Source organism: Microtus ochrogaster, chromosome 15 (genome assembly GCF_000317375.1).
Source record: "Microtus ochrogaster isolate Prairie Vole_2 chromosome 15, MicOch1.0, whole genome shotgun sequence".
Lineage (NCBI taxonomy): Eukaryota > Metazoa > Chordata > Mammalia > Rodentia > Cricetidae > Microtus > Microtus ochrogaster.
Window position 1 is genome coordinate 20,428,955 of NC_022017.1, and position 13,025 is coordinate 20,441,979.

At 40.4% G+C, this 13,025-nt stretch overlaps 2 protein-coding genes across 23 annotated transcripts in view; both read left to right on the plus strand.

Moving 5' to 3' along the window:
* LOC113456748 overlaps positions 1-975 on the plus strand; it is a 1,785-nt gene extending 810 nt beyond the window's left edge. For 2 of the 3 annotated variants that reach the window (XM_026782672.1, XM_026782673.1), the window contains exon 3: positions 24-975. In XM_026782672.1, coding sequence (XP_026638473.1) covers positions 24-305 — 282 coding nt within the window. In that variant the 3' untranslated portion in view covers positions 306-975. The remainder of the gene's footprint in view (positions 1-23) is intronic. The other variant, XM_026782674.1, reaches the window with a different exon arrangement.
* Positions 1-13,025, plus strand: part of Kif21a (kinesin family member 21A) — a 119,651-nt gene that overhangs the window by 104,748 nt on the left and 1,878 nt on the right. For all 20 annotated transcript variants that reach the window (XM_013348837.2, XM_026782667.1, XM_005354320.3 and 17 more), the window contains 6 exons: positions 3,410-3,546; positions 4,558-4,738; positions 5,370-5,534; positions 6,620-6,737; positions 8,396-8,566; positions 10,058-10,257. In XM_013348837.2, the coding sequence (XP_013204291.1) occupies positions 3,410-3,546; positions 4,558-4,738; positions 5,370-5,534; positions 6,620-6,737; positions 8,396-8,566; positions 10,058-10,257 (972 nt within the window). The remainder of the gene's footprint in view (positions 1-3,409; positions 3,547-4,557; positions 4,739-5,369; positions 5,535-6,619; positions 6,738-8,395; positions 8,567-10,057; positions 10,258-13,025) is intronic.

Consider the following 13,025-nt stretch of genomic DNA (forward strand, 5'->3'; position numbering starts at 1 on the left):
GTGTGGAGGACTGTGCTGGGCAGGTGTGGAGGACTGTGTTGGGCAGGTGTGGAGGACTGTGCTGGACAGGTGAGGAGGACTGTGCTGGACAGGTGAGGAGGACTGTGCTGGGCAAGTGTGGAGGACTGTGCTGGGCAAGTGTGGAGGACTGTGCTGGGCAGGTGTGGAGGACTGTGCTGGGCAGGTGTGGAGGACTGTACTGGGCAGGTGTGGAGGACTGTACTGGGCAGGTGTGGAGGACTGTACTGGACAGGTGTGGAGGACTGTGCTGGACAGGTGTGGGGGACTGTGCTCAGCATATGTAGGACTGTTACTGGGCAGTACTAGGTAGTAAGGTGACCTGCTATAGTAGCTGAAATTCTGGAGAGCCAACTTCCTCAACACACAAGGTAGAACACGGCCTAGGAAAATGCAGACATTGGGAAGTAGCAGCCTAGGCCTGTCTGCGTGGGAAGCCTTGCACCTGCCCTCACTCACGTAGGCCAACTTATGTGGGAACTTATATGCATGCCACACATCCATGTGCAGCAAGAAAGACTGTGAGAATAACAGAAGCTTCCTGCTTTCCAGGAAGGTGGCTTTATGTTGGGTGTTGTATCAGGAGACAGCTGGGCCCCATGGGAAGAGAATCTGGGGGTATAGGATTTTTAAGTGATTGCACTTGGATTCTGAGGAGGGTTTGTGTCTGAGTTCCAAGCAGCTCTTTTGCTGCTGATGCAGTTTTTAATTAATTATTCCTTATCTGTTTATACAGTTATAGTAGTAGCCTTCCCCAGAAGAATAATACCTCTTAAATATTTGAAGCGATTCTTATAACTTTAATGGAATTATTTTATAGCTATGCATTTTGTATCAATAGGGTTTCAAAACAGCAGACTCATACTTTTGAGAATAGTGTCTCTCCTGTTCTAGGTTTAATTTGTTTAAATTCTTATATTACAGGGCTGGAGAGATGGCTCAGCCATTAAAGGCTAGGCTCACAATCAAAAATATAAATTCCTTTTTTTTTCTTCTTCGAGACAAGATTTCTCTGTAGCTTTGGAGTCTGTCCTGGAACTAGCTTTAGTAGAGCAGGCTAGCCTCAAACTCACAGAGATTCACCTGCCTCTGCCTCCCCAGTGCTGGGATTAAAGTTATGCACCACCACTGTCTGGCACCAAAATATAAATTCTTATATTATAAACAAGTTATTGTTTTTAATTTCAATCTGAAATTTTGAACACAGAAGATAAATTGGAATATATATGTATATATGCATATATGTGTGTGTAATCTTTGTCTTTGTATATCCAGAGATAATCTCAAGGGTCACTTTCAGTGACTTGGAATTTCTTTCACCTCTAAGTTAAAAAAAGAAACCCAAAAGAACTACAGTATAAAAAGACCTTAATTATAATGGTTTTAAAAATAAACCTGTTTACTTCCTTTACATGTCTCTTCATATTTTTTTTTTTTTGCCAGCCAAGTCTTCAGCTACATGAGAATTGATTTAGTATCTTTTTTTTTGTGTGTGACGCCCCTCTAAATGTTTAGAACTTCAATCTCACAGATACATCCTTTCTCCGGCATGCCTTCTTTTATTATCTTGTCAGCTCTATTCTTGTTTTTCCTTAACTCACAAAGACTCCAACCTTCAGTGTTCCTAAAACACAGCTCCTCGAGCTAAGGCCTGTCATGGCCTGGCAGAATGTGGATGGACTCGGCACATCCTGCTGAGACGTTTACTTCTGCCAGAAGCCATAGGCAGTTTTGGTACAGGGACCACACATTGCTAACCTTTGATCATGTACTGAACAGGCACAGCCCTCTCTCTGGAAGTTAGTTTTGTTTTTCTCTTATATAATTCTCTTCTGTTTTTGACGTTAGTGCTAGGTTTAAATTTTACCCAATTATTATGTTAGTGCTACATATAAATGATTTCTTGTTTGGATGAGTTTTGTTATCCAGGCAACAGGACATTACTCAGCTATTAAATCTATCAGTTTACTTAGCAAGGCATGACTGTTTTGAGGGTCAGGGAAAGATTGATTGAATGCCGGAGGTCTTCCAGAGCGACTCTGTGCTGTGCAGCCACTGTGACACATCAGTTCACCTCACTCTTCTTGAGAGCATTCTCTGACAGGCTTGGCATTCGGACTTTATTGGAGTCAGTGCAAAATGGGCACACCATATGCCCTTGATTGCCACCTAATAACCGTACAGGGGGCATCCCCCTGAGATTGGACGCCCGTGTTATGTAGTACTGATGAACATATGCCCTTGTTTACCACCTAATAACCGTACAGGGGGCATCCCCCTGAGATTGGAGGCCCGTGTTATGTAGTACTGATGAACATATGCCCTTGTTTACCACCTAATAACCGTACAGGGGGCATCCCCCTGAGATTGGAGGCCCGTGTTATGTAGTACTGATGAACATTTACTTTTAAAAGTGTTTATAATGATTTTCCCATTTTTTTAATATGTGACACTCAACAAGTTAGTGTATGGGGTGGTTTTTCCCGTTTATTAACCTCTGTGATTTCTAAGGACTGATAATGCTTTTCCCTCTTCACTGGGAAATTTCCTTCGGAGAATTATGAGTAGTAACGATAATAATTTAAAGACAGACACATTTAATATTGTAGCTCGCAGCAAGAAGAAAAATAGCAGGGCACTTGAGTGACTGGTTCGCTCTGTTCTTGGGTTATTCTTGTCCTTCCTCTTCCTGACACTCATTTTCATTCCTAGCTTACCTTAGACCTCTTTCCAGTTAGGGGCAGGCAGTAATTTGATAACCCTCGCAGTCCCCAGCGCATGGCCCGCTGCATAGCCCAGACACTGCAGAAGCAGCATCTGTAAGCAGCTCCCAGGGAGCTTGACTTCCTGCATCTTCCACTTTAAAATCTTTGAGATTGTCAAAGGTTTTTCCACCCCTTTCAGTTGCTGGTCCTTGAACATCATCTTCCCTTAATTTTCTGCCCATCCGATATCTGTAACTTCTTTCCATCTTTATACTGCTTTCTATGTAGCTTAGGAGTTATGTGTGACACACTCTCCAGCATGTTCTCTTTAGGCATAGAATTCCATGCTCCCCGCTATGAAGCCAGGTCTTTCAGCCAATCATTTCTGACCCTTTTGGTCATAACAAGGAAGAATTGTCAGAGGGATGAAATGGTTAATAAAAAAATCCAGGTACATTGTCACTTTCGCTGCTTGCAGAACTAGTTACTAGTGGATGTCTAATTAATATATGTGCTCTACCACAGTTATGTCTCTCTTTATCAGCTTCCTTTTGACTAAATGAATGAAGGGGACGGTCTGGAGAATATTAATAATAATTTATGAAGGCTTTTTAAAAAATGGTAGGAAAAGATAAGTTTCCTTTCATAATAGAGATGCTGAAGTCAATCTTTTTCCCCCACTGTAGGGGCATAATCAACCCATTTCCTGCCTCCAAAGGAATCAGACCATCTTCACTCCAGTGTGTTCACATAGCTGAAGGGCACACAAAAGCTGTGCTCTGTGTGGATTCTACCGACGATCTCCTCTTCACTGGATCAAAAGGTGCTAGCCATGGCTGGAGAGACAGCTTGGTGGTGCAGACTGTGTAGTACTGGTCTGTAGGATTTTAGTTATTACCAGAACCCATGCTTTGCCACCCACAACTGCCTGTAACTCCAGTTTCAGGGGACCTGGCACCCCCTTGTGGCCTTCATGTGCACATACCTCTACATAAATATACAGCCATGCACATAATTAAAAATAAAGTTAAGAAATGAAAGATGCTAGCAATCATCTAATGCTCATATGTATATATCTAAAAATAGCTTTAAAACAGAATTATTAAAAGACTACTTAAGTCAAGTGAGCCTGATGTGGTGGTTTACTTCCTCAATTGCATAAAATACAAAATCGTTGCTTAGTGGGTAAGGGAGTAAATCCGCTGTTTATATTTGTGAACACAGTGTTAAGAGCACACTTCCTTTCAGTGATTGACCCTTACTGCATACTGTGTTCTAGCTTTCAAAATGGACAGTATAAAAGTTTACCTAAGACCACTAAAATATAGAATGTGGCAAAAAAGATAGTAGCAACCCCTGTTTCTTATTAACATGTCAGAGATACTGAGACATGATACCAATGTGTCTCAGTACAACAGCTCCCGTGAGCTACATGTTGCAGCTTCATGTTACAGATAAAGAAACTCAAGATACTAAAATGTTTTTCCTCTGTTAATTTAGCCAGTAGTTCAAACCAGATTGAGAAACCTCCAATCTTGCACTACAAGCCCCTTCGCTGCATTATAAGAACCTAAAACAATAAGGCAGATACCAGACACACCTCTCTTAGGTTAGATCCACTTTACCTCTCCTGCCTATGAAGTTTCCACAGACATTGAGGGATGTACAATAATGCCTAGTGCCGGATGGTTGGAGAAGACCACCATCCTTTGCTCTTTTGTTCCCACGGTGGAATGTTGTTTAAAAATAATTTCTGTTATTAAAAGAACCTAAAATATTTCATATCAACAGCATTTCTTCTGCTTTGATCTTAATTTTTGTTTGTTTGTTTTAGATCGTACCTGTAAAGTTTGGAATCTTGTGACTGGACAGGAAATTATGTCACTAGGGGTTCACCCTAACAACGTTGTATCTGTAAAATACTGCAATTATACCAGTTTGGTCTTCACGGTGTCAACATCTTATATTAAGGTGTGGGATATCAGAGACTCAGCAAAGTGCATTCGAACATTAACGTAAGTACCTTGAAAACACACACCAAGAGTCGCTTTGTTTTTTTTTTTTTATAAAATTGATTACAGTTTTAAATAACTGATGAGGGCTTTAGCTTTTAAAAGATACTTACCTACTTCTCAGAGGATGTTTAATTGTTCACTGGGAAAATACTGAGGGAAAAGTTGAGCACAGCAAAGACCGGATTCTGAAAAGGAAAAGACAGACTGGATTAATCTGCCACTAAGTATGGATTTCATAGTTTCCCTTTCCCAAATGCTAAGGCAATGCTTGAGCACACAATTTACTACCTTATGGAATTAAGTGATTTCTATAAGTATCAGTACTTGGAAAATGACTAAACTGACCATTGTTGGTATTGAGGAAGGATTTACACACACATTAAGAGTTTAGATGGGATCTCCCTAGTACCTTCATTCACGTATTCTCTCCGTTGGTCAGTACTTGTTCGTGGTGTGACCACCTGCTTGGTGCTAGGTACTGTGAATGTGGCCATAAACACACAGGCTCCTGCTATTTTCCACAGCCAGGGTCTGGAGAATTTAGAAAGCTGCTAGCCAAGCTTGTGGCAGAAAACATGACTTACGTTGCTTTGTTATTATTTACTTTACTTTCTTATTACTTACTTACTAGATCTTCAGGTCAAGTTACTCTTGGAGAAGCTTGTTCTGCAAGTGCCAGCCGGACAGTAGCTATTCCCTCTGGAGAGAGCCAGATCAATCAGATTGCACTAAACCCAACTGGTACTTTCCTCTACGCGGCCTCTGGAAATGCTGTCAGGATGTGGGACCTGAAAAGGTAGAACTTTTAGAAAATACATCTCTTGCATATATCAAATACAGTCTAAATACCAATACCAATAATGCTTGTGAGATCCAATTTCCACATGTCCTCTAGCTCCCATTTAGAAAACTGTTACAATTGTATTTTATTTTGCAAATAGCAATGCAATTTATATATCCAATGGGGTGAAAAAAAGGGATTTGATAAAATTTAAACAACTGCTTCTTTAATTACTTTGTTAATGTAAATCTGTTCTTTTTTAATAGCAGGATTAAATATAGGTTTATCTTAACAGAGTGACTGAAAAACACGTTTTGAGGAATTATAATATTAATATCCTAGAAGTGAAAGGCACTGCTGTATTCCAGCAGCTTGCTTAAAGATAGGACTGCCACGTAAGGTCATTGTTACCCTCTGACAACTGACTGCACACATTTAAAAAAAAAAAAAGTCTTGCTATTTCATTCAGGGTGGCCTTGAATTTCATGGTTCAACCGAAGGTTGGGGTAACAGCTGTGTACCACCATGTCTGTGTACATTCTTACACCTGTCAGATACCAGTTCTAGCCATGTTCAGTCTTTATAAGGACTAATGAAGGGCTCACCTATTTTCCCATATACATAGCTGCACATAAATGTGTATATGTACATAGGCACATACTGTATGTGCTTGTGTTGTATAATATGTGTATGTGTAGAATAAAATAACCCTACTTCCTCGATAGCTTCATTGATGTTATAAGCAGTGATATCAGTATTTTGAATAAATTGAGTCTAAAGGCATTAGTCATGTCTTTCCTGAGTTCATGAACTTACTAGTTTGAAGTTTACATGAAGGACTTAATATTATCATTTTACAACTTCTCGGAATTTTGCTTATCTCATAAATTGTGTTAAGCTGTGGAATAAGATCTAAGTATTTCCCAGATCCACCTTAGGATGTTAATTTGGTCATTTCTAGTTACTCTGTCCAGGGTTTCAAGAGGCAGGGCTAAAGTCTAAAAGAAAATTAATAAAAATATTATGAACTGATATAGATTATATGAGTCTTCCATTATGCTCTGAATGCTTTCAAGCGTCATTTTTATTTCTCTTTTAAGGTTTCAGTCTACAGGAAAGCTAACTGGCCACCTGGGCCCTGTTATGTGCCTTACAGTAGACCAGATCTCCAATGGACAAGACCTAATCATCACTGGCTCCAAGGACCACTACATCAAAGTGTGTATTACAGAGGTGGAATTGCATTTTCTTGAGTGATAGGTTTAAAGTGTTCACTAATCTCAGCCCTGTCCCACATCTCTTTTCTTTCTCCTGTGACCATTGAGGTTGATTAAGCATCTTAGTTTTGTTTTGCATGAGAACAGGAACTCCCCCTCCTCCTGCAAATACTGGCTGTCATTTTCTCCTTGGGGAGGGGAGTGTTCTCATGTGAGCCTCCTCCATCCATGATGGAGCGTTGGCAGGCCCCACTCTTCAGCAGTCAACCGTGGCTGCTGTGAATTCTTGAGTGCACCGGTCACGTCACATATGGAAGACAGCGTTTTGTAGCACTCCCCATCCTCTGACTCTTTCTTTCTGCCCGCCTCTCTTCTACGATGTCACTTAGGCATTGGAGGTGTGACCTAGATGTCCTGCTTAGGGCTGAGAGCATTCCGCAGTCACTTACTCTCAGCCCTTTGCAAGGTCACTTTCTCTTAACCAGATCTCTTCCCCCACTTTCTGTCCTTTGATTTTTGGTTTTCGTAGTGTTTATTTATAGTTACCGATTTGGTTGTTTTTGTTTCTTTTGAGAGAGGGTATTATGTAGTCCAGGCTGGGCTTTGAACTCTCTGTGGTCAAAATAACCTTGAACATATAATCTTCCTGCCTCTAACTCCCAAGCGAAGGGACTATAGACTTATACCATCACATGCCAGCTTCCTAGTTTGCTTCTCTGCTGCAGTGGTAAAACACTAAGAAAGCCTACCTGGGGAAGAAGAGTTTATTTAGATTACAGGTTACAGTCCAACATGAAAAGAATATAAGGCAGGAACTCAAGGCAGGATCCTGAATATAGAGACTGCAATAGAGAACACAGAAGGATGCTGTTTATGAGTTTTCTCCAATGCTCCAGTTTAGCTACCTTTCTTATGCAGCCCAGCCTTGCCTGCCTAGGGATGCTACCACTTACAGTGGGCTCTTCCACATTAATTGTAAATCTAGGAAATGCTCCACAGACATGCCTACATGTTAATCTGATGGAGACAATTCTTCAACCAATGTTCCTTCTTCCCAGATGTGTCCAGTTGACAACCAAGATTAGTCATCATACTCAATTTTATTTATTCCCAGAGACTGACACACTGGGTTTCATGCATACTAGGCAAGAACTCTACCAACTGATATATATATATATATATATATATATATATATATATATATATATATATATATATCCCTATTGACTGCTTTTGATATTATTCAGTCATAGGTTGTCCTTTTAAGCCAAGTGACAGAGAAAAATGAAAAGGTTTGAAGGATACCTTTGGGAAGGTGAAGAAGGAATCTGGAATTGAAAACCTACTTAACTTTAACTGAATAACATAATATTATTTCAACCTCAAATGCATTGATATATAACATCTTTAGCATTGAATGTCACATTTCCTTATTTATACATGAAAAAAATCCAATTACTTTTCTTGAAGTTTGTGGCTGTGATGTGCAAACAAAGTCAGTGTGATGGGACTTGGAGTGTCCCTCAGTGTCATTTCTGCAAAGTTTGTGTGGCTAACAGGTCGCTTAGATGCACCTTTGTCTTCCTGTGAATGGGCGCATAGAAGCATGTGTTTAAAAGTCCCACGGATGACTGCTGTCTTTCTGATTTTCTCTTGTAGATGTTTGATGTGACTGGAGGGGCTCTTGGAACTGTAAGCCCCACCCACAACTTTGAGCCTCCTCATTATGATGGCATAGAAGCACTGACCATTCAAGGGGATAACCTATTCAGTGGGTCCAGAGACAATGGAATCAAGAAGTGGGACTTGGCTCAGAAAGGTCTTCTTCAGGTAATTCAGAAACTCTGCATGGTATGAACTGACTATTTCAAAACCACACAGGAGTCAGTCCAACAACTTGAAGGATGGGGGGTTCTATATAGATTCTCATCGCTTTAACAGGGGTCCCTCTTAAAGATTTTTTAAAATTTTTTCAATATAATGTTACAGTCTTTATTATAAAATAATTTGCAAATAAATTTAAACATTACAAACCAAATTTAACTAGATCCAAACTTTAAAAATCTCATTGGTCTTCTATATCAGTGGTTCTCGGCCTTCCTAATGCTGTAATTCTTTAATATAGTACTCACGTTGTGGTGACCCCCAACCATAAAATTTTTATTGCACTTCATAACTGTAATTTTGCTACTGTTATGGATTGTAATGTAAATATCTGTGTTTTCTGATGGACTTAGATAGCTTCTGTGAAAGGTCATTTGAACCACCCCCCTCCCATGGGCTGTGACTTAAAGGTTGAGAATGGAGGTTGTGTAGATTCGCATTAAATTTTCCACTTTCAATAGCAAATATATTTTCTGTACTTTATCTTCAATAAAGTTACTTCCATCAGAGTGGTAAGTTGGTAAACATTCAACGAATACACGCTTGGTAAGAAAAGACATGCCACTACTGAAGGTTGAAAGACGGAGAATTTTTGTGTATATCTCTCTATTAAATACCACCTTGAGGTAGAACATTTACATTTTCCCCAAGCTACATGAAGATCACCTGGAGTTGAGAGACTCCTCAGTCCTAGGAATATTCTCTTGAGTCCAGTAGGTAGTGCTTCCATTTCCTATAGAATGAGTGCAGGGCTGCAGTGTGTCAGGGAAGAAATTAGTAAACAGAGAAAACTGTTTGCAATTCTCTGCATGTATGCATTACAGCTGCTACCCCTTCCCTGCTTCCAGGCTGCAGGTAAAGACAAAATGCAGAAGTAGCATGAACATTAGAAGAACACTTCAGACTCATAAATATATACATAGGGCTGTAATTTTTAATATTGTGAACATAAATGTTTATACATAAAATCTGGTCATATGGTATTATCTCGTCCTACTTTTTTTGTGTGTGTGTTAATCATGAAATAGATAAATTCCCATTTTCCTTAGACCTGCATATTCTCTAGCAAAGTGTAAGACTGCTTTCACAAGGCAGTTCTTCTAATCTATATGCACGCCAGTTTGGAGTTTTCAAACTTGTTTTGTTATGGATATTTTAGGTAACGAAAAAGGAGAAAACTTTTGTGTGTTTTCTGAGTCGTTTAGATGCTATAGATTACTAATGCTATGTCTTTAATACTGAAAACGGTGTTGGAAACTGGGAAGCAAGTTGTAGATTTCTTGTTTAAATCACCGAATGTGTAGAAATGGGCCTTTGTAACTTGGAGAACGTTCTACATCCCTGACTCTGAGTTTCACCGCTAAAAGTCCTATAACCACTTTTGGTGTGGCCACTGGTTTTGCAAGATTCCATACTGCTTTCTCTCTTCTCTCCCAGCAAGTCCCAAATGCACACAAGGACTGGGTCTGTGCCCTGGGTCTGGTGCCAGGCCACCCCGTTTTACTCAGCGGCTGCAGAGGCGGTATTTTGAAACTCTGGAACGTGGATACTTTTGTGCCAGTTGGAGAGCTGAGAGGTCACGACAGTCCCATCAATGCCATCTGTGTTAATTCCACCCACGTTTTCACTGCAGCCGAGTAAGTTTCCTCCTGAGGTTGTGCTCTGGGTGGGTTGCTTGTGTTCAGATGTAACAAATCTTGTAAGTATTTGCAAACACGGCCCAGTGGGGGGGATCCCTCTCTCTTTACAGCCATCCTAGTAATGGTTCATGATGACTGATTTACTTTCATTGATTTATTTGTAGTATGACTTTGCTCTTTAGTCCAGATTGGCTTAGAACTCATCATTCTTCTGTCTTAGTACCCAAAAGATGAGATTGTAGTGGTGTGCCAATATACCTGGCTCCTAAATTATAATTTCTGATATACATTACAAGTTTAGGCTGGCTTGAGAATGGGATGTTACTTCCATGTTAGTACCCTGCATATCATGAATCCGACATCTAATCTTTTCTTGGTGACTTAAAAAAATGCATTAATGACTAATTTTGAATTCTTCTGTCTTTAGAAGAGCAGCTCATTTGCTATGATTTATATTTAGAACAAATTATTTTTTAATAATCTTTGCATTTCTTTCTCTACTTAATATATAAGAAGGTGATAATAACATGTTTCCTCCCTCCTGTGAAGAGTTCGATTGACTAGTTCATTTCTTGTTTATTTGATTACTCATAATGAACCTCTGTGTGCCTGGCCTTATTCTAGATTCTTAGGAAGGGAGCAGAAAGCAGAGCAAACACAAACTCTACTTTCCATTCCAACGAGAAGGAGCAGAAAATAAGGAAGGGGAAAACTGCAATGATGACAATGAGCAAGGGTGGGGCTCTAAAACAGCAGTAATGCAGGGAGGGAGGGAGGCCTCCTGGGGTGGCATTTCAGATGCCTGAGCAAGATAGAAAGACTGCCATTGCAGCCATGCAGTGTGTGCTGCAGTCATCACCAGCTCTGAGTCCGGATTGCTTGCCTGTGTTTGCATTTTCTTGCTGAATGCCCTATTCTTTTTCTTTATTGTTTCTCTGCTGAGGATTGGCTCTAGGGTGTCACGAATACCAAATAGGTTCTTCTCTGATGAGGGATGGCTATAGTTCAGGTGACCTAGGGTGACACAGGCCATGAAGGTTCTTCTGTCATGAGTGATGGCTACAGCTCAGGTGACCTAGGGTGACACAGGCCATGAAGGTTCTTCTGTCATGAGTGATGGCTACAGCTCAGATGACCTAGGGCGACATAGGCCATGAAAATAATATATTTAAGACTAAGCGTTGTATATCACTGGATCCCAGGGATTGGTGTGTGAGTAACTAATTATACTCACCTTTTATGAGATGATCTCATTTTTTTTTTTGAGAATTAAACTTTTCACTGTTACTCAAGGGCTACTAGATGCCAATAAAATCTAAGAAGCTAACTACTTTTGTGTGGGGGGATGGTACTATGATGGAAGCTTGGGTCTTATGCTTGCTTGGCAATTACTCTACTACTGAGCTACATCCCTAGCCCCAAAGGTCTATTTTAAAGTGAGTGCTATTTATATTTTACCTATCAAACATTTTATAGTGCCTACTATCCATAAAGCATTTTTAAAGGAGTTTTAGGTTCCCTTCTGTTGCTGTGATAAAACACCGACCAGCAGCAAGTTAGAGTAGATTGTAACAGCGTACAGTCCATCATCAAGGGAAGTCATGCAGGAACTCGAAGCAGAAACTGTGGAGGATGCTGCTTCCCAGCTCGTTCACAGGACCATGCTTAGCTAGCGTTCTTTTTTTTTTTTAATTTTATTTATTTATTATGTATAGAGTGATCTGCCTGCATGTATCCCTTCAGGCCAAAAGAGGGCACCAAATCTCATTACAGATGGTTGTGAACCACCATGTGGTTGCTGGGAATTGAACTCAGGACCTTTGGAAGAGCAGGCAGAGCCCTTAACCATTGAGCCGTCTCTCCAGCCCCTTAGCTAGCTTTCTTACACAGCTCTGGGAATGGTATTGTGGACAGTATGCTGGACCCTCCTACATCAATTAATATTTAGACAACTTCCCATAGACATGCACAAGAAGAGTCAGTGTGATCCGGGCAATTCTTCAGTTCACTTTCCTCTCACGTTACGGTGGCTGTGTCAGGATGACAGTTAAAGCTAACTAGAACATTCTCCCCTTGACCACTTGACACACAGACACACCGTTTTAAACCAGAATCCCGTAACTTTTCAATTCTTTGTCTCTAAGATTTGATGCAACTCTTATAAGTTCCTTTAAAAATATAAGCCTTTAAAAATCTAGTCTCTAAACAGCTGACTCCTGTAAAATAAACAAATCTCATACTTTCTAGTCTCTAAACAGCTGACTCCTGTAAAATAAACAAATCTCATACTTTCATATTTCAAAAGGGAAAAACCTGGACATAAAAATAAATAAGATTAAAGCAAACCAACAATCCAGCTCTGTAGCTCAGTATTTGGTATCTGGGACTTACTGAGTAGTCCTCTGGCTCGAACATGCCTGGGCAGGCCCAGTTCTCCAGCTCCACCATCCCTGGCACACACAGCTTGTCTTAGGGGCACAGGCAAGTCCCATTGCAGATCTGCTACTATCCTTGGCAGAAGCCGCACGGCTCTGTGTTCTTCACACCCCGGGTTCTCCACTGCAGCTGAGAATGCTTCTTCACCAGCCGCCTCTCACTGTTTGCTGCCCGCTTGAAGTGCAGCCTTGGCCTCTTTGAACCTCTTCTTTTTTGTGTTGACGCCGTGGAAATGCTTTTCCATTGCTTCAATGAGTCTCAGAAGCTTTCACCTCAACAGAGCTCTTATAACTAATCTTGTAATTTATAATAGTATATAATATAGATAA